The 22,057-nt window shown below is 44.3% G+C and overlaps 1 protein-coding gene across 4 annotated transcripts in view; it reads left to right on the top strand.

Moving 5' to 3' along the window:
* Positions 1 to 19,446, top strand: part of MPPED2 (metallophosphoesterase domain containing 2) — a 175,359-nt gene extending 155,913 nt beyond the window's left edge. For 3 of the 4 annotated variants that reach the window (XM_072790953.1, XM_072790954.1, XM_072790955.1), the window contains exons 5-7: positions 11,720 to 11,835; positions 15,177 to 15,290; positions 18,023 to 19,446. In XM_072790953.1, coding sequence (XP_072647054.1) covers positions 11,720 to 11,835; positions 15,177 to 15,290; positions 18,023 to 18,141 — 349 coding nt within the window. In that variant the 3' untranslated portion in view covers positions 18,142 to 19,446. The remainder of the gene's footprint in view (positions 1 to 11,719; positions 11,836 to 15,176; positions 15,291 to 18,022) is intronic. The other variant, XM_072790956.1, reaches the window with a different exon arrangement.
* Positions 19,447 to 22,057: the final 2,611 nt, after the last annotated feature.

The following is a 22,057-nucleotide window of genomic DNA, read 5'->3' as shown; positions in this document are numbered from 1 at the left end:
GCCCAATTAATAATCTCTGGTTGGCTGGCACGGTCAGGGAGACACCGGGGTCTGTCTGCCTGCTTTAACCTCGGAATTGAACGGGCAGCTCCAGCTTCTCTCTCATCCCTCTGATTGTGTGGACTGCCAGTTTGCACTCCCAGTTTTCTCACTTTTCTAAATCAGTCTGGACCAAAACTAGTCGTTGAGAGCCAAAATGGTAGATCAGTGGGGGCCAACGCTTTAACTCCCATCTGACCTCCTTGTCACTTATTCCAGCTCCTCTGAGCTTTTCAAGCAGCACAAACAGGCAACACAGACAGCCAGTGACATGGGAATTAGAAGGCACTTTCCCTTTAGGTGCCATGTGCTTACACGGGCCTTTGTTTGACAACCTTGCAAGGTTCATAAGAATTGTTATCCCTGTGGCACAGTTAAGGAAACAGGAGATCAGAGAGGTTAACTCACCCAAGGTTATATAGCAAGTGAGTTGGAAGAGCCAGGGCTCTGACTCCGGGTCCTCTGACGCTAACTCCTGGCCTTCTCATTATCCGAAGCTGCCTCCTCTGTGCTGAAATGTTAACACTCACTGCTTTCAAATGGAGCACTCAGTTCTTTGGTATTTACATTCTAAATCTGAGCAGTGGCGAGAAGGTACACATCGTGGTGATACAAAGAAGGTAAAGTAGGGGACAGAGAGCCAAGGGTTTGAAGATGACTAATATTTATAATGATAGTAATATTCATGATGATGACAACAAGAGCTAATATTTCATTCTTAACACCGGGCCAGCATCCTGCCAAACGCATTCCATATATTACCGCATCCAGTCCTCACAACCAACCTGTGCGGTGTAGCCATTGTGACCTCTGTTGTATAGATGGAAAAATGAGATCAGCTGGAGGAATTTGCCCAGGTCACGTGGCTGGATGGAGAGCAGTGTGAATTTGCAACCAGACCTCATTTTTAACCCCGCAAATGCAGTCACTGCATTACAGTTATGTTCATGCCACCTCAGCTGGAGGTGACGGTGGGCAAGAAATTAAAATTCTATATACCGTTTTCTCTGAAATGAATACCTTACTCACCACTTGGGGTTATTGTGAACTAAGACATGTGGGAATGATGTGTATTAAGTACTACATAGATATATAACATTACCTACGTTTAAACTGAAGTTCCTGGGCACCTCGGTGGCTCAGCCGTTGAGTGTCTGCCTTTGGCTCAGGTCGTGATCCCAGGGTCCTGGGATGGAATCCTGCATCCAGCTCCTGCTTCTCCCTCTGCCTGTGTCTGTGTGTGTGTGTCTCGTGAATAAATAAATAAAATATTTTTTAAAAAACTGAAGTTCCTCAGTAAAACGAAAAATGAACCACCGCCATCAGGACGGTGCTTGGCATATAGTAGGTGCTCAGTAAACATGTATCGAATTACTTGTATGAATAAAAAATTTCTGCTGCTAAAGACACCTTTCTGTTCCCACAAACTATTAGGTGGGGAGGGGAGAGAAAGAAAGCAGCCTCCTGAGCAAAAGTCCCCCAAATGTCCCACCCCCTAGGGAAACTGCCTTACGGTCAGAGTAGAGTCTAAATAGACGGTGAATCTGTCCGTCCATATCCAACTTGCATTTGGCTACATGGAGATTTTACACCGAACAATTATTTCTTTCCAAATGATATTAATCAGTATTGGAAACGTAGAACATAGATTTTCAAATAGAAGGGAAAAAAATGACCCCTAATCCTCTTCCCAAATCCAAGATAACCATTCGGTATGTTGGTCTGTGTCTTTATTCGAAGCATTTTTGTATACTTGAATTCATACGGATATGCAGATTAATACTCTGCTTCTCCATTGACCACCAAGGTATATACAGTTTTTCGTGAAGTCACAAACTCTTCATGAACAGTCACTCTTTATTCATTTGGCAAATACTTGAGCATTTGCTTTGTGCCAGGTGATCCAGACTGAAGTCACTGAACTTCCAGTCTTCCTTGTTATGTTTAATGCACAGCATTTTATTGTCCACTTCTTCTTTTAGGATGTATTTTTCTGGTGACAGCCTTTGTTGCCAGTGTGACCCTCCCCAGCTATTCCCCCATGGGGTCCCCAAAGCGAAATCGTATAAAAAGAAACCACCATTATCGACACCAATACGTGACAACTCACACTCAGACAGACACATTCTCGAATCAACTAAACATAGTAAAATGGTGCCTCGAGTGGGGGGGCCACAGATTTCACCAGGCCATCCCACCTGTTAACATCCATTCCTAAGAGTTCACTAGGTAACCAGACAAAATGCAGCTAATCCTGAAGCCACTTTTCCTTCTTTTCTTGCTCTTTTGGGAAATCTAAATTAGGAAACCCCTCCACCTACTAGGTTTCTGTGACACGTCTGTAGGGCAGAAGAAGGAGGTGCAGGTGCTCTCTGCCAAGTTGCCTGAGTACTTGGCAGTCTCCCTGTCTCCTCCCATCCTGTTCGTCCTGTGCTTTGGAATCAGCCAGGCATGTGACACATGTTGCCGTCACAAGCTCAGTCTTTAGTAGGATGTGGTTTTGTGTTTTGTGGTCCTGGCTTTGGCTGCCCAGCCTTATTAAGGAGTACGCAGAAGGAAACCTCCCCCGAAAAGTCCTACCTTGTATGCTCCTGGTCACCTCGTGACCTGGAGGCCCGTCTTCACTTGAAATTGCTGGATTCTCAGATCATTCTGGTGTCCCCCAAGTTCCTCTGCAATTAGGTTACTTAGAAACGAAGGACTTCTGTCCAGGGCAATTTTACCTGTGAAATGGTGAACTTTGGGTTTATCCTGAAAGCTGTATTCACTTTTGGATTCCCAACACCTACCTTGCCAGAACCTAGCTCATGACAGGCATCCAGGTTATGTTTGTTGAATGAGTAATTGCCCAAGTACCGTACTGAGCTCATCCTGACTGGGCTTTCCACCCAGTAACCGCACACAAAGCAAGGGACACCATGTCTCCCTTATGGCCAAGCTTAGTGCCGGGCACATCCTAGACTTTCAAAAACCTTAGATGAAAAGTATTATGATGGGATCTTATTGAGCCATAAAAAGAGGTGGATTTCTGACACATGCTACGATGTGGATGACCCATGAACATGTTGTGCTAAGAGAAATAAGCCAGACCCAAAAGGACGAATGTGGTATGATTCTACTTACATGAGACGCCTGCAGTAGTCACAGTTGCAGAGACACAAAATAGAGCAGTGGTCGCCAGGGTCTGGCGGGAGGGTGGGTAGAGGGAACTGTTGTCTCCTGGGAGCTTCTATTTGGGATGATGAAAAAGTTCTGGAGCTGGATGGTGATGATGGTTACGCAACGCTGTGAGTGTATTTAATCCCACTGAATTACACACTTTAAAAAAAATGGCTAAGATGGTTAAGTTTTATGTTCTATTTAGTTTACCACAATTTTATTTTAAGATTTTATTTATTTATTCATAAGAGACACACAGAGAGGCAGAGACACAGGCAGAGGGAGAAGCAGGCTCCTGGCAGGGAGCCCGATGTGGGACTCGATCCCAGGACCCAGGGATCACGTCCTGACCCAAAGGCAGACGATCAACCGCTGAGCCACCCAGGCATCCCAGTTTACCACAATTTTAAAAATCACCAAAAAAGAAAAAAAAAAAAAAAAAAAGAGGGATGCTGCTTATTTTTCTACTCTCCTCCATCCATTGAGCCTCCCTCATTCTTTCAAAGCGGGACAGTTGGCTGACATCCCCCTTTGAAGGATTCTCCCGGCCGGGAGATAAAGATCAACCCAAGGCCCATTTTCCTGTCCAGGCACCCTGGTATGGGTGCCCTCTAATTTCCTCAGCCACAAAACAAAGTGCTATTTTTGGATGCACCTGGGCATGTCCCAAATCTGCCTCACCTGCCCGCCAAGACGGAAGTCCTGCCGTGGCCTTTCCTCTGCCCTGTCAGGCCCTTTGCACAATTGATGAGCCCAGTCTCCCGCTCAGCCCCATGGGAAGGCAACAGACACTGTCATGTTATTTTTAATAAATCAAGACACAGCACGTTTGAAAACAGGTCATAGTGGGGTTTTTTTTCCCCTTGGCTCCCCAAACAGACTCCTCTTACACCATCTCCTTTGGGGCAGGGGAAAGAAAAGTGGGTAACAAAGGCTTAATTCTGACACTTGTTCCTTATCAGTTACCAAGAAGGGGGCACAGTTGGCATGTTTGTCAAGACTGGGTGCCCTGTCTTGACTTATGAAGCCCCTGCTCATAGCTCGTGGGCCTCAGGTGACCCCCGCAGGTAAGATTTGTTCCTCTCCTGTCCACAAGCACACAGACCGCATTTTTCACCCCGGCGTGCCCTTTATCAAGAACAGTATCTGTTTTCATCCCAAGGACCTCATAAGGAAAGAACATGTTGCAAAGTCACAGGGAAGAGATGGGACCAGACAGCTGGTGTGAGAGAGAAGCCCGCACTGCCCTTTAGAGGCAGCTGAGCCTGTGGTTTGGGCCAGGCAGGCTTCCCGGGCAGCTGCGCAGGGCTGTAAATCTTGCCCTGAAGTTAAGCCATCCCTCTCTCTCCTAGCCATGTCAACCGGTGTGTGTGTGTGTGTGTGTGTGTGTGTGTGTGTGTGTGTGTGTTCGCTGCACAAAGGTGTGAAGGTCCTCTGTGGGCTCATGCAAAGCATCTCCTTAATTGCACGGGAGAGTAACTTCCAGGCTGCCAAGTGGAGGGACTTGGGGGAGAAGGCTGGCTTCCTAACAAACTTCAGAGCTAAGAAGAGAAAAGGAGGCAAGGAAGGGAGTGGGGCAGGTGTCTGCCTTTCATCTGGATATTCAGGATGACACATCTGGTGCCAGGGAAGCTGCTATTTCTAACTGACGGGAAGCTTTGCAATCAAGGGAGGGCTGAGCTGTCAGGTGAGCTAGAGATCAAGAATTATCATGACAGCTTCATGGCATGTGAAGGGGGCTGTGAAGTGCAGTGTGATTTTAACCAGCGGTGGTTAAATTAGCTTCTGTTGGACCTGGTGTGATGTGCAGTCGGAGAGGGGCCGGTGGCGGCTGGGAGTGCCAGGCGTGAGCAAGGTTGCAATTCTGAAGTGCCTCCACTTAGAAAAGAAAGTGTACGTGGAAACTGGCCCCTGGCTTCTGAATTTCGCTTCATGGAGATGCCAGGCTGCGGTGATGGTGTTAATTAGTAGCTTGTCCGGGCCGCCAGTGAACCTCTCCGAGCGCCCTATTATTATTAATATTCCAAGGACCCAAAGTCACCCCCTTCCTGGAACTTCCCCAATTTGAGATGCTGTCAAAATCTAACCACCTGTACTAGCCAGCTAAGCAGCCTTGACTAACGTTTTGCCCTGTGCTCTCACATTCCACGGGATTGTCTCTGCAAGACTGAGCAAGCCAGCGAGTGAGTGAGCGCCTGTTGGAGAAACTTCCACTCAAAAGTGAACTGAGGAAGTGCCTTTTAATAAGTAATCAGCCGGAGGAAATCAGGCTCTATCTAGCCATCTAGTAATGCTGGCCTATTCACTGGGGACTCTTCAGAAAAGTCTGGAGCAGGAGGGCCTAGTATTTGATGAGCTGCAGCTTGGGAAATTCTAAAAAGAAATGACACGAGAGACTGTGTGTTGCGTGTGTGTGTGTGTGTGTGTGTGCATGCATGTGCACACACACATACACGTATGCTGCTAATATATTTTATATATAAATTTAAAAGCTGCACGTTAACACCTGGTGTCCGCGCTCTGCCGAAAGTTTTGCGTGAACTTCCCCCAGGTAAGCAGATACTCTGCTTCCATCTGCAAGATGAGGAGACGGACGAGCCACACCTGGGACTCGATTGGCCTGTGGTTCCCTAATCCACGCTTGTTCCTCTGCCTCCACGAGAGTGGTGAACTTGGACAGGACCCCCAGCTTCTCGCAGCTCTGGGCGGCGCGGCCAGCACACCCGCGTGGGCCCTTGCACTTGCCCCTCCACGCCTTCCATGCAGGATCCCAGCGGAGTCCTAACCTTTCACAGGAGGAACCTAGGCGACAGTTCATAACAATCCCGAGTCTTGGTGGCGCAGCCTGCCGACCCATCTGCACATGGGGAGTTTGTAGACGTGGGCCAGCGGGCACCAGGGCCATGAACCTGAGGAGCCCAGCTGAGCAGAACGAGTTAGACGGTTCCTTTTCCAAATCCTGCTTTCCTGGGGTGTGCCCAGCCCCCACTGATGTGGGCAAGGGAGTAAAGAGCCATTCACCTGTCCCAACCTCAGATTTATGGTCCAGCAGCTCCCTTCGGCCCTCACTGCCGCACTGTGTACAGCAAACACAGATGACCTTTGCAGCGATTGCATCTCAACCTGCTCCCATATAGGAAACCTGTTTTGTGTTGACATTGTTCTGAACAAGTTCTGCCGAGGTTAACTCCCTTAGTGTCCGGCCCTGGACTTGCATCCTAAAGAAGCCAAGGACCCCTAATGGCAAGAGCAAGGGGGAGGGAGCCCTGAAAGCACCCGCAGCTTCCATCCATCTGAGTCTTTGGTCCAATGGCCTCAGGCAGCTGTAGTTCTCCCCTTCCAGAGTTTTCTAATCCTTCTCTCTAAGGGGCTGGATTACGGGTTCTGATTGGCCCACTGGCAACAGGGCGCTTTGTGGGACATTTTCTTACAAGTTGGTTCCCATGTGGTATTTGTTAGTCACAGCTAATTATTAAGTCCTTGGCTGAGGCAATAGACATTGTTCCCCTGGATTCCTCCCCCCACCCTGCCCCCCTCACCCCCCATTGCTACAGAACAAAACCCATTGTGGGGCTCTGGAGGCCGACTGTGCACATATTTTCCAGTGAACCCCTGATGGGCTCACTGCTGGGGTTTCATGTTTCAGGTTGAAACTCAACTGGATAAAGCACTGTTCATTGATGCTGACACATTTGGTCTCTGCTCTGCGCAGCGATTTCTTCCACGCTAGACTCGGTCCCTTACAGGCAGTTTAGGTAATTCATTGAGAGTGATTCACAGCATTTATTGAGAACATGGATAGTCTGCACAGACTTCTAGAATGCTAGGATTTCTCGATCATAGAAGGACTGTCGAGTGCCAGGTTTTGCTGGCTTTGCGCAGAAGCATAGGTCAGAAAGGAGGAAGGGGCCGAGTGAGTGAGCGCGTTCAGAGCCTTTTCTTCCAGGCCTTCCAGCAAGAGCACCCCTGCATGTACCTGCTTTGGATGTGGGGCTCCTGCCTGAGATTTCCACAACCTACAAGCAATCCGAAATCCAGTAATCAAATACATGCACGCATTCATTTTTCAGATGAGGAAAGTGGCCCACTGACAGTCGCTCTCTTATCACAGGTTCCCCTGAGTTAGTAGCTTGATGCCAGAATGAGAATCAGCACACAGGTCTCTTCTGTGTGCCCCTATTTTTTTTTTACAAAGAACCATTTCAATCGCACGATGCCATGGCACCCCCTGAGGCTGTACCGTGTGCAGCCTAAGAGCCTGTATGGAGCAGCCCTGTTTTTACTTTGCAAGTGTGAGAACCAAACCCAAAAGTGGGCTAGAAGGTTTTAGTTCAGCATCGTGCAGGGGAAAAAACAGAGGCTTTGGAGACAGCGGATCTGTGTTTGGATCAGCCCTCTGCTACTTACCAATCCTGGGAATATTGACGTTACTTGGTTATCACTGATCTTCAGCCTTTTTATCTAAAAATAGAGCTGGCAATACTCAAAGATTGTTAATAATAATTCAGGGATTGTTATGAGTAATTAAGTTTAATGGTCTATGTAAAGCCTCCATGTGAAGCATATCAGGGATTTGATAAATGTTCCTTTTCTTACAATTTAAATTCCGTCTCACTCTCATACACATACATACAGGTTTGAGTCAACATGAAAGCCAGATTATTTTTTAAGGTTTCCCCTTAACTTGGAAACTTCTGGATTTTGTCACAAGCTTAACATTAACCAAATGAAATTTGGGGTATCCACAGACAATGGGCTTGTCTTACTCTTTTGCAAAGCACTTATAAAACTAAGCACTTCCTGGGGGGAATAGGGCTGTGGGTTTCCCGAGAAGACTCTGTGAGAGAAAATTAGAAAATTGAAGTCTTGTTCCTTTGACTCTGGAATCCCCTTGGATGACCTGGAGGCCCAGAGGCTGACTGCCCTCAGATGGACTCTAGCAGCGAAATCAGAGCTCCTCATTGTACCAACTACTTGGGTGTGCTTGGGACTCTTTCAAGCCTTCTTTATTTGCCATTCAGAGACAAACCATAGGCCCAGCAGCTTGTTTTCAAAATCTAGGGAAACAGATGTTTTTGCTTATTTTTTCTCTCTCCAGTGCCAAAATGCTTACTGAGTTTTCACTGGGTTTAGAACTTGCCATTTTTTTTTGCTTTTTACCTTTAAGACAAATAGTAGAAAGGGATCATTGTAAAATGAAGGGAGAGGATGGGCATCCCAAACTGGAAATGGTCTATTTCAGACTCCGATGAAAATGTTGAAGAACCTGAAGATGGGAAGTCCTAGATGACAAATGCAAGCGAGATTGACTAGTTGAGCCCTAAAAGGGTCTACCTGGCATTACCCCCCAGGCCTGGGGTAAGAAAGCAAGCACTGCCTTTCCTCCAAGGAAACCCAAAGCATGGCACCTAGCTGAGCAGGGCAGTGTGGTTGCAAAGGGCTGTGTTGACTGCACCTGTGCTACGTGAGGCCCGTGCCACCGACAGCTCCTGGATGGCCCGGCCAGCTCCGACATGTTAGGTTCTGTATCAGTGTCCTGTTGGCTGCTGTAACAAATCACCGCCAAGTTTAGTGGCTTATAACAACACCTGTTTATTATCTTATAATCTCTTGGTCAGGAATCTGACATGGGTTTCACTAGGCTAACATCTGGATGTCAGCAAGGCTCTGGTTTTTTCTGGAGGCTCTGTTGGAGAGTTCCTTTTCTTTCTTTCACTTTTCCAACCTCTGGAGGCTGCCCACATGCTTTGGCTTGCGTTCTTCCTCCTTCATGTCCAAAGCCAGCAACAGCAGGTTGAATCCTTCTTACCTTACTGCATCTTCCTCCTCTACCTCCTTCCTCTGCTTTTGGCACCCCATGTAATTACCCCCTAGATAATATAGAACAATCTTGCCCATTTTAAGGTCAGCATGATTAGCTCCTAAACTCCATCAGCATCCTTAATTCCCGTGTGCCGTGTAAGGTAATATATTCACAGGTTCCAGGGATCAGGGTATGGACATCTTTGGGGGCGGGGTGTGTGGACGTTGTTGCCTACCATAAATACAGAGGTCATTTTTACATTTTACTACAATTTTATGTATTAGGACTCTTTCAGTTGCAGAAACGGAAACTAATTCAAGTTAATAAAAAGAAAAGTATTTTATTAGCTTATATTCTTGGAAGGAAATGTGTGATTGGCTTTGGGCACAGCTGGATCCACATGTCTAACACGATCATCTGGGTACTCTTGTTCCTTTGCTTGGCTTATTTCTTTTCTTTTCTTTTCTTTTCTTTTCTTTTCTTTCTTTTCTTTTCTTTTCTTTTCTTTTCTTTTCTTTTCTTTCTTTCCTTTCCTTTCCTTTCCTTTCCTTTCTTTCTTTCTTATTTATTTATTTATTTATTTATTTTTATTTCCCTTAATGGTTTGATTCTCAAGCACAGGCCATCTGCACGGTGGCTAAGACAAAGCTCCCAGGCAATTCCAAGCCTATACAGTCCTCAAGACCGAGGATCCCAGAGAGAAAGCCATGATCTCTTTTTAGGTAGCACCAGCAAAAGCCTAAGGATGCTCCCAGCTTGGTCACAGGTACATCCCTAAACCAGTCACTGTTTAGGGAGATCCTAGAGCAGCGATGAGTCAGCCTTAGAGCACGTGTACTGAGAGGGGGAAGGAGAGATTGTCCAAAGAAAATTCAGATGCTGTTACCAAAAGAAGAGTGAAAGAGCTAAGCACGCAGTAACCACTGGCGTCCACTCCTCCATCTCATTGCTGGCTTTCAGAACCATTCACCCGATCCCAGTTCAGAATTCATTTGGCTTTAAGCAACAAGACACTTAAAAGAGTCCAGAAGAGGCTCACCCAGGGCAGCTAGGAAGTTAATTCAAGTACTGTGTAAGAAGAGGAATTGTGCGATGGCTATAAGTATGGGTTTGGGAACCAGATTGTTTGGGTTCATATCTGGTTTATTGGTTGTGTTTACTTGAGCTCTCTGTGCCTCAGTTTCTTCACCTGTAAAATGGGTTAGTGCTAATACCCCATGAGCTCATGTGAAATTTAACTGTGTTAATCCAAATAGTGTTTTAGAATAGTTCCTTGACACAGAGTAAGCCCTCAACTAGTAATAGCTTTAAAAAGTATTGTTGTTATTATAAGTAAGCCCTTGAGGGTGGCTTAGGAATTTGCAGAATAGTTCTAGGAACCAGGTCAGATACTTTCTTGGTTTCTCTTTTTCTAGCTGGGGCCACACCATCTGTTATCTCTGGAACTTTCTTTTAAGCACCTCAGGGGCAACTGAGGTTCTCATTTGTAGGATGGATTTTCACAGTTTTCAGGTGCCCTCCTTTCATTCTGTCCTTGCCTATACGTGCCCACCACCACATGAATGCTGGGTCAGTATTTCTGAGTTCTGAGTCTTGAGAGAGTCTGACAGTCTGGCACATGAGTGGCTTTAAATAAAAGTGCACTTCCTTTGATTAGCTGTGACTGACTAGGCTGCCTGGGACACAGGGTCACCTCTTTCAGGAGGCATGGAAGGACCAGCATAAGTCAAAGAGGAAAATTCAGCTTAGCCAGAAAATTGCCCATCTTGCCTTCTGCATGTATACGCTAACAAATAGTGGGGGATTTCTACAGAGTGGGAAAGAGTCAGTTTCAAAAAATAAAAGTTATAACTAGATGTTTGGGAATAGGACAGCCCTGGGAACTGCTTTGTTCTGATGTGACTTAGCCTGTACTATTTGTAGAGAAAAATTGGTTTTCTCTTGTTGTTATAAGTGGTAGAGGCATGTTCAGCTCCGGTTAGAGATGCTCGTGCTGGACAAGAACTCCTTTCACTTCTGCATGAAGCATCAGTCTCAGAAACTCATTCCTGAAGTAGAAGTTTCCAAGAGAGTGGACTGCTTACCTTCCCTCTCAAGAGAGTGGATTCCAGAATGACCCCCGATTTTCTTTTTGATGATAGTTGGAAAAGCCCACATTTGGTCTTTGTCCCCTGTACCCTCTCTCACCTGTCAGAGTCCCTGTATTTTTTCAGTCCAGGGTATTCAGAACATCTCCATGTATGGCAGGGGGTACATGCTCTGCCTTCAGAGCTGTTGGTCTTTTCTCCAGTAAGTGTCCTTCTACTAAAGTAGCGCCACAGTGAAGGGGAGGAAGGAGTACTGATGGAATGTCTTAGCTCTGAGATACTGCAGGAAGAGTGGGAATGCTTTGGATCAGGGGTAGGCATGTTAGGAAGCATGGAGATTTGGGGGAGAAGACAAAGCATTGTTAAAATTCTGATAGAGGTCTGCTGGGAAAGTCTCCACTGTAAAGACTCTTGTGCCCCTTTCTGGTTGAACAATTCACAGGCTCCACACTTGCTTTCATATGCCTTGGTTTTGAAGCAGTCAACAAAAAAGCATCCTGCTGCCAGGGCCAACCATCAAAAAGAGAAAAGAGAGCAATGCAAACCGTGGGGGAATGTGCTAGAGAGAAATATTGTAGAGCAGAAACGTAGCTCTGCTGGCCTAATACCATGTGCATTATCTCCCCCAAAGGACCCCGTGGTTTAATGGATGGGGCTTTAACCTGCCCAGAGGTCAGTCTCTGCTGGACAAGTGGAACCTCATCCCTGAGGGCATCGACATACTCATGACACACGGACCTCCTCTAGGTAAGTGAAGCAAAAGGTTGTCCTTTTGTCATAGAACTGCCTTTTTTCATAATAATAAAGTGTAATAAATAATGCTTCGGGGATATAATCATTTTCTCTCAAAAAATAAAAAGTGAACACAAAAAGAAAAGCCAATGTCTTTAAAAGAAACCAGTATGATAATTAAACTCAGCAGTTCTGCTGGGCTTACAGGTGTTCTTGAAATTAAATTTTTTTTATTTAGTCGAGTCAGGGAAAATCAAATGAGTATGGAGCACCGCAGTCTTTTGAGCTTGATCATTTATTTTAAGAACCGTTCTTCTCAGGAGTGAGGGAGGTGGAATGAAATGATGGAAACTTTTGTTTAAAGTGGTTCATTTGGGGTGCCTCGGTGGCACAGTTGGTTAAGCATTCTGCTCTTGCTTTCAGCTCAGGTAGTGGGATCAAACCCCCCCTCAATCGGGCTCCATGCTCAGCAGAGTCTGCTCGAGATTCTCTCCCTCGCCCCCCACTTCTCTCTCTCTTTTTCTCTCTGTCTCTCCCAAAGATAAGATAAAGTAGCTCATTTCAAAAAAAAAAAAAAAAAAGAGTAGCTCATTTCCTTTTCCATCTAATAGTAGGACCTGGAAAATCTTTATAGTTGAACGTTGGAGCTGATAACTGAACAAAGAATCCTTTTTTTCTTTTTTTGTTAAGGCTAAGGTGTTAAGGACTTATGTTGAAAGTTATTTAATAATACTCATTCTACAGAATCCTTGAACCTACATCCAGTTTAGATTGCCAGTGTGCTTCAAAGCTACCTTTAGTTACGCAGATTATGGTCCAGAAGATGATTCTTTGACTCATATAATTATCTTTTAATTATTCATGAAACTTGTTATCTCTTTGACTTAGCTACAGAACATTTTTCAAATGCGACTATCACCTTGATCCCCATCTGTCTGGTATCTATTACGCCAGGACCCTTCCTGTCCAACAAAGGTGTACTCAGGAAATTCAGATAGTTCACTTTCAATAGGAGAGTTTTCTTTTTTTTAGATTGTGATTAAAAAAAAATACATAGCGTGAAATCTGCACTCTTAATAAATGTTCAAATGTATAGTACTAGCAAAGTTTGTTTTGGAAAGAGGAAGAAACCGCTTAGTACAAAATAAATTATTTTCACAATTTTTTCCCTGTGGCTTGGGGTTGTCCATATCACTTGCCTCCTCTGTCAACTGAAAAATAAAAAATCTAACACACGTCCCATACTGTGAATTTAATCTTCGTAAATATTGTCTCCTCCAACCCACTTAGGGCTGCTTCCCTTCCCTTACAAGGGAAGTGCTCTCTGTTTCACATGGAAACAGCAGAAAGAAGAAAACCAAGCCATGAGTTATGGTGGCACATTTTAATGATAGGGAGAAGCAAGAGAGGAGGAGCCAGTTCTTTTTTTTTTTTCCCACCCCCCTAGGAGCCAGTTCTGTTGCAGATAGAGAAGCTGTCCAGATTTGCACAAGATCTTAGCCGTTCCTGACTCCTTCAGTATTTCAGAATCACCATCCCCATGCTTTTTTCCCTATTCTATCCCATCCCATCCCATGTTTTAAAAGATTATACTTATCAACAACATGTATCATCCTAATTAATTAATTTCCCTATTTTGTAGTCATTAGAGACTAAATCCTGAATTGTTAGCTAAATATTCTGATCAGCGTGAGTTACCCAGTGAGACCTACAGAGAGAGCATCCCAGCCAACTTGATCCTTTCCCTGAGCGGCCTCCTTCTGTAGAGAAACGATTCCCCTTAGGCTGTTTATTGTAAATAAGACTTGCATATCCTCAGGACAGAAACATCTACATGACTGAAGCCTTATTTGGAATATAGCTTTGAATAGAACAATTCATTCAAGCCATTAATTTTGGTACAGAAGCCAGTAGCAGTAGTAATAAGTCTGAATTCTAACCTCCAAAGAATTCAGACATCCCAAGAACTTTTAAGAGGGAGACTACCATCCCCCCCTTTTGTAGGAAACATGGCACCATCCAGACAGTTGGCTCTGGGTAGAACAAGGTAAGTCAATTCTACATCAACGAGTTCCACACTAAAAGGTCAGGCTAGGTTTTCCTAAGGTTCAGTTGAACCTTATCAGTACATTATTGGGATTCTGGTGAAAATGCTGGATTGGGTGGGGGATAGAGATTGGCCTTGAATTCTGTCCTGCTGAGAAGAAAAGCCATCTCTCCAGGAGACTTTACTATTCTGGTGGAAGCAGGATGCCTCCTCAGGTTGATCCTATATGAAATGAGGTCTTTCCCCTTTCCAGAAAAACACACCCATGAGGGAATATGCCAGTCTAAGGATTTTTTTCCTCTGAAACCCCTGGCTGAATTTTTCTAAGGCCTCCATTCTCATCTAATGTTCTTTGCAGCCTCTCCAGCTGCTCCCCACACTCCAGTTACCATATTTTTACGGAGATGCTATATTTTCGTTCCTCCAGGTTCGCCAAAGTGCAGTAAACTTGTCTGTCCATTTCTGCATCATTTCTAAATAGTAGAACTCAGCTAATAGAGCTATGGTGCGGATTCCCACTTATTACAATTTAGCTGTTATTCCCAGCTGTCTTCTTCACACCCATCCTGCTGAGGTGTATGGGTTCCATTTCTGACCATAATTGTTCAGCTACCTGACTTTTGCTATAATTGATGTCGGTTTTTATGGATTTTCTGCATTAGGCATTGAAGTAAGTGGCTTTTACTTTAAAGGTAGTCAATTAGCCCCAGCTTACCGGATGCCACCATGAGGTCACATTGTTGCCTATTGCTAGACAGGAGACTGGAGGAGGAAGCTTGACACTTCCAAGCTTTGGTCAGCAGGAACCACCAAAGGTGAAGAGTTGATGTACCTAAGGAGAGCCAGGTATCTTGTGGCCAGCTTACAGACAGCCCCTCCTAGCCTGTCTTCTTTGAGCCATCCTAGAGGTAAACTGCTATAAGAAAGACATAATAAAAAAAAAAAAAAAAGAAAGAAAGAAAGTAACGGAATCGTGAAAGAAAGATATTGCAGGACTGCCGGGAATAAATGTCATTAGGCCCATGAAGATTTGAAATCGGGGCTGCATAAATCAAATCCCTTACAGAAAAAAAAAATGTTAATTAACAGGAAGAAAAAAATGGAAACCAAAAAAAATTTTTTTTCAAGAACCTAAAGAAGACAAAGTGACAAGTGAAAAGTTCCTTAAAAGCCATTGTGAGCTTTAATGGAGAGGCTAGGATTACAGATAATGTAATAAACCTTCTGTGAGTTATGGCTTCCTGAAAGTCTAAATGAAACCTTACCTGAAGAAAGAAAATTAAGAGTATTGATTGCATTTTGCCCTTAGGTTTTCGAGACTGGGTTCCAAAGGAGCTTCAAAGAGTGGGCTGCGTGGAGCTTTTAAACACAGTCCAGAGACGAGTCCGGCCCAAGCTCCACGTATTTGGTGGAATCCATGAAGGTAAGACCAGAAGAAAGGAGTTCACAAGAGGTTGGGTCACTATCCATGATTTCATTCCAGAATGGGGACCTTGGCTACGCTGAATATGACTAGAGCAGTGGTTGTCAAAGTTTTTACCAGTGGGAGAACCCTTGTATAAGATGAATTGTTAGGAGAAACGCCTGTATGTGATATCTTTTATATGATACATTTTTTATATGGAGCTGCTCTCTTTTAAGCAGAGTGGAGAGAAAAAGCCCGGTCTGGTTCACCTTACGGGAAAACCCAGCACTCCCCCAGGCAACTTCTAGAATCTCAGGGCTCTGACGAGAAATATTTGCTAACCACCAACTGTAGAGCAGCCCTGAGGTTAAAAAGAAAAAAAAAAAAAAAAAAGACATTTTTTTTCCTTAAGAGAGCTAGAAGAAATAGCCTAGAAGTTAGACCAAATATCTTTCATGGCCTCGCTCTACCTGTAAATGTTGTGTTTCACATGGAATGCACGTGAAGAACCCATGAAGACAAGACAGTCTCTGAAGCAAGTAACTTTGGACACTCAACGAAAGTTATAGAACAGAAATGGCAGGAACCTGCCATCATTTGCAGGTAGTCATTTCCTTACTAACCTCAGAAAACCATTTCAGGCTTCTCAGAAATCATCTGCACTCTCAGGTCAGGCTGAGGCTACACAGAATAATTAAATCTCCCTTAAGTGGGAACTGGTCCAGTTGCCTCTAGTTCCGCCTCTCAAGGTAAGCTGGAGTCGAGTTCACAGAACCTGAAAGCCTCCCAGGAAACTTCACGGTTCTAGGTTTTGTCTTTCCCTTCCTCTTTTAGACTAGGGTTTTCAGAGAGATGCAAAGCTGTCTTTCAGGAGGCCTTAGATTTTTCTGGCCCCACTGGCCTCTCCCTGTTACATGGGTTTGTGTGCCGTGGGTGCGTTTACATAGGCAGCTGCCGAATTTCCTCCAGCTCCTGCTTACAGCTTGTACTCTGGAGTTATTTATGAATCTGCAGGCGAGTTGTTCAGGCCTATGTGTCTGACGAAGCGAAAAAACAAAAGTTTGCTTCTCAAAGCCCGCAAATCCATTGGCTTCCAGGTTAGGCATGGAATTAAAAGCATATGTATTGAAAATCATCCTACTAATGCCGGAGAAAATTCATCGTGCCCCAAGTGCAAGCACCAGCTGAGTGCATGGAATGCAGGCGTGCAGCTTTCCAAGAGTGGACATCATCCTACTCTGACTTTGAGCTGTAGTCTTAAAAAAGGGAGGCCCTTCTCTAAGGATTGGCGGGGAGGTGGGGGGATGGATGGGAGCTCCTGTCCAACAGGCATTTCTGGGGGACAGTTACCAGGCTTGAATTCCTGCAGCCTGCCTATGTGAGTTTGTATTTCATCCGGGTTTTTTTTTTTTTTAATCATTAATTAGCTTTAAACTAGCCAGACAATTGGGGAATTCCACTGAAGTCCCAAAATAATAAACTTGCTTAAAAGGGAGGAGATCATATTCAAATAAACTTGTCTCACTTTTATTCACTTAAGACAGCTGAAGAGGGCAGAGAGAGGGCAAATACCAACCTCTTGATGGAGAGAGATAACAAGACTTTATGACCCCAGAACTAAACAGTGCACATTTTAAATGCCTCTTTTCTTTTCTTAAGAGATTTTTCCATTGACCCTCATTAAGCTCTCCACAGGCTTACTTGGAGAAATTTTAGCAAATGGAAAGAAAGGAAGAAAAAAAAAAAAAAAAGACAAGAAAAAAACCTCAGTTATTTCTGTAAGTCCTGGTAATTTAATTGTTCACGGGCATATTTTTCTATTCCGTAAGAGCCTGATACCAACATAGAATTACAAACTGAATCGCAGAGGCTCTAAGGTAGATATAAGGTATCCAGGGCAATGTGCAAACTTGCAAACATGTTAAAAATTTCAACAAATTAAAAATTATAAAAGGGACCTACATACCAAAGACCCAAGAAAAACTTTCGTAGCTTTTCCCAGTAGGTCACAAGAGATTTATATACTGCACGTGGGAAGTGTTTTTGCTTGATCCAGTGCCCGGGTGAGCTTAGGAAGCAGTGTCCTATGGTGATGTGTGTCTGCAAATCACTTGGATATTCGATTACTTGACTTTTTTTGAATGAAATGGAACTCAGCACCAAAAAGCCACACAATTCGAGTGAGATAAGATCACTTCTTGTTAACCATTCATTGAAGCAGTTTAGAGATTATCTCATAGACAAGAAAGCTGAGCATCCCCCCCACCCTCCTGCACCCCCCTTCCGGATCCCAGTGCTGTGTGCTCTTTCCTGCCTCACCTGCCCCAAAGCCCATTTGGGGTTTTGGATGTGTGCACCCTGAGGAGCCTCTTCTGTGACTCTCTCTGTTCCCTAGAACTCAGTAATGAATGCAGGGCTTTGAAATGAAAATCATATTTTAAGAAGAGGGGAGAAGTGTTTTTCTCTGTATTCTCACTAGTAAAGAAATCACAGTCTTTCCCCGACAAATCTAATGCTTAAATAAGGAAAAAAGAATCCCTTTTCTTTGAAGTCAAGGATTCTCTCTCTAAAGAAAACAGAATGTAATTGGAAGGCAGCTTCTGAAAGCTGTTATCATCTGGGGAGGCTTCATTGAATCTCATCTCACTGCCCACTGGCAAAGATTTTTGAGTTTTCCTTGCCTGACAGCCCACCACTGAGTCACTATCATTTGTGTATATTACAGTAAGCATGACACTCTGTCTCCACAGGTTACGGCATTATGACCGACGGTTATACAACGTACATCAATGCCTCAACGTGTACAGTCAGCTTTCAACCGACCAACCCTCCAATTATATTTGACCTTCCAAACCCACAGGGTTCCTGAAGCTCTAAAAGCCCAATTGGAATGTGAGGGAAGGTCTATAAACTGCCATTTTTCTAATTATAAACTTACATTCTCTTACTTGTTTATTTCCAAATCCTGTGAGTTCTTTTTGTAAATTACTGGAACACAAATGACGCTAGAGGTTGTGCTTCTCCTTTATTTTATTTTATTTTTTTATTTTTAAAAAATGGGGCGTCCATTCGAAATGAAAGGAGCATTGTGAATTTGTAAAATGACTTCCGTTCTCTCCAAGGCCACGCCATAGTAAATTGTGAGTATTCGCCAAAGGACAGCCAAGCTTTCTTTTTAAAAGGTGATGAAAGTCTTATTTTAATATGCTTTAAGCTGGAAGAAAAAGAAAAGAGAGAGAGAGAGAGAGAGAGAGAGAAACAGGTAGGTAGTGTTTTAAAAACCACCCAGATTTGCACAACTGTTTAAGAGTATTGTTCGAAGTATTTTATTTTTTGATGTTTTGTTGTTGTTGTTGTTGTTTTCTTGGTAACGCTTACTTTTTTGCAGACATGGCCTGGATTTATAGCAATCTTTTCAACAAAAAGTAGGCGTGGAAAAGACTTCTCTTCACACTCTCACTATAAAGAAAGCTGCGTCCAGGGAAGAAAACGGCCCTCGTTTAAAGGATGGCTTAGCTAGTGAGATCCGTATTGTGGTTCTACAAGGTCTCATTGTTTGTTTGTTTCTTTTAAATTATTTTAGCTTTAAAAATATGGGAATGGAATCTGTCAAGAGCAAGTATTTCGTGCAGTTAAAAAAAAAATTGAGCGTGCAGACTCCTTTTCAGTATGGGTTTATATATATAAATATTTTTTGTGTATTATGACTAAGTTAGGAGTTTAATATTGCCAAGGACAGTACGACTGCAAAGGGATGCTTTATAGCAAGGCATCAGAAGTCCGAAGGGGCTGACACATTTTCTCAGAACTCAAGGTCTCAAAGAGCTTGAGTTAAGTCTCGGTACAGTTACAGGCGTGTACAGACTTAAGTGGATGCAATGGGAGGTAACTAAAATAAGGCTTAGTCGTCCTTTATATTTAAATACCCTGAATCGTCTTCTTACTTCCTCTCCCTCCCCCCATTTTGCACTGTGTGTCGATGCAATCTTCGCTAGCACAAAATATTGTCGCTAATAGTCATTTCTGTTTTCCCATTGTAAATGCTGTTGAGCTTTATTCTATTTTATGTTATCTTGTTAATGAAATTTAGGAAAGCAGTTGTTTCTTTTAAATTTATTGTGATATTCTATATCTAGCGGCCTTTATATGCAAATAAAATTGCAAGATTTTTAAATCTGTCCTGTTTGGAGGGTTGGCTGGTAGGAGGATGGTGGTTTAGTCCTGGGGAAGGAGGGATTTATTCACATGCAGCATTAGTACCGCCTTTCAGAAGAATTAGAATAAGTGATTTTTTTTTTCTGATTTTCAATAAATTTTTATTACCCACCATTCACAGGCTGGCAGGTAGATCGATAAGGCACTCAGTCTACTCTTTCCTTCCATCACACTGTCATCTATCTTGCCGTGGGCTTCTGAGGGTGAATATTTCGTCCTCACCATTGTAATTTCTATGAGAAGGCTGACCGTGCAGTGGAGGCTGTGGACGCTTGTGTGCCTGGCAGCGAGAGGGTGAACCAGTGGGTAATAGAGTAACCACTGCGGACTCTTACTTGTCCCCAGGAGCATTACCCCATCACCCCCTCACTATTCACTATTCTTTTATTGATGTCCCTCACTAAAACGTGGCAGCCAGGAGTCCAACAGGTGGTGGTGGAGTGTGGTGTAAACCAAGTTAAGTCTTTTTTATTTTAAAAAAAAAAAAAAAAGTCTTTTTTATTTTCCCTGGAACAGCCATTGAAGAAAAGCAGCAAAGCAGCATGATCTGGAATCTGCTGTGTAGTCCGAAAGTCTGCGTTCCTGTGCTCACTGGATTGTATGCTGACAGATTTTCCTTTCCTCCTTCCATTGCGGACCCTTTGGTTGTAATTGATGAAAAGAATCCTTGATTTCAGTACCAGTAGGGTAGAGAGAATGTTTTAGGCCAGAATTCCAGCTCAGGCTCACATGTAATCATCTTGGGCCATCATAGTTGTTAATATTGATTAAGTGTCTTGGACGCCACCTAGAGTGTGTGGTGGACACTTTGGTCTGAGCTCGCAGAGCAGACGCTTGACCTTCCCAAGCAGAGGTGGTCCATGACCATAGTAGCCATGATGGACCAAAGGACGTACTGTGAGAAGTTAACAACCCTCCTCTGTTCTGCTACATCAATAGAAGAAGGTGTTGACTTCAGGGCTCTTCCTAGGGAGCTGGAGTGAAAGGTGACTGAATGGAAATTTCATTTGGAGCTAAGCTTGGACTTCTGGAAAAGCAGGCTTTCCAGAGACAGGTGGATGATCATGATGACAAGTATGCATGTACAGCTCTTGACAGCACGTCTGGACACAAACTAATTAAGCTAAGCACTTACTAAAATTGCTTTCCATTGTGAGGGGGCAGGAAGCAACCCAGCCTGCTAAATCTACAGGGCAGACTGGCTCATGGTCTGGGTTCACCATTCCATATGTATGAATTGCCTCCAGGAGGGCCAGGATGACTGTCCAAAGGCCTGACGCTTTCTCCACTGGGCCTTCTAACAAAGGAACATTTGAAATAGCTCTTACAAATTGGCACTTTCTGTCCTTTCATCACCAGGCACTCTGCTGAGCAGGTCTCATATTTTGTTTCTCACCCTCACAAAACCCCGGGAGAGGTCACATAAGCCCCACTTTATAGATAGGGAACCAAGGCTCCAAAAGTTAAATAAATTTCCCTAGAAAAATGGAAGGTTCAAAACCAGGTCCGTCTGAATTCGTAGCCCCTTGCCCTTTTTTATCACCTGGCCTCTGGACTAGAAAAGTTGATCCCCTTCCAGAGCTGATACAAAATTGATATGAGCCTGGGGGCATTTCTTATCACTTATGTAGGAGCTGTTGGAGCATCCTTCAGTGTGGCTTTATAACATCAAATTGGACCACTTCTTCTCTGCTGGAGACACAGCACACTGCGTGGATCCAAGCACAGAGCCAGGGGCCGGCAGGCCTGTCCAGGTCCTGGCTCCTCCTCGGACTGGCTCTGACACCTTGGGCTGGGTACTTTACCATCGCTACAAACCGGGATTCGTGATGATGAAGTTGCTGTAAGTCGTGATACAGAGATCACTGCCTACAGCATCCAGTTTGTTAAATAACCGCCACCCCCACCCCACCCCACCCCCGTGCACCCTTGACATTCTCCAGGCAGGACCTGTCTGTTGCCTTCTCACCCTCAAGAGCACCAGTTGCATTATTTCTGAGAAAGTGTATTTGTTTGCATTCCTTGGAAACTGTAGTGAACCTCTTTCATGAGACTATGAAGAACCCCAAGGGCACTTGTGAGAGGCAGTTAAGGGGGTCTGACTTTTCAGTGTGGGTATTGTATTTTGCAAATCCCTTCTAATCATCTCAGGAAAGGAAGGGGTCCGTACTCTTCAGAGTTGCTTTAAATGGCACCCGTGGATCTCAGCACCTCTGTCTCTCCTTGGAGTCTTTGTATTCCGTGTCACCATCTCTTTCAAGCTCAGTTAGTCCATTTTTTTCTCTCCATTTTCTCCCAATCCCCTTTTGTCGTATAAAGATGTTGGGGGGTTGCTGAAATCCCCTTAAGAGGCAGGTCACTGTTATTCTGACAGGTGGCCAGCGTTAAGCCTGTCTTCATCTCCATCACTTAAGTAAATAAATACTGTGACCCAGGTCTTAAGTAGGGAGAAACAGAAGCTGGGAGGATTTGGGATTTGTCAATTGCAGATAAAATACTTGCTGTGCCCAGAATAATGTCCCCCCCCCCGCCCCCAGCAAGGCCATGCTGCTCCGTCAGAGTGAACATCC

This window comes from Canis lupus, chromosome 21 (genome assembly GCF_048164855.1).
Source record: "Canis lupus baileyi chromosome 21, mCanLup2.hap1, whole genome shotgun sequence".
Lineage (NCBI taxonomy): Eukaryota > Metazoa > Chordata > Mammalia > Carnivora > Canidae > Canis > Canis lupus.
Note: the sequence above shows the minus strand (reverse complement) of the source record. Positions and strands in the feature narration are given on the sequence as shown.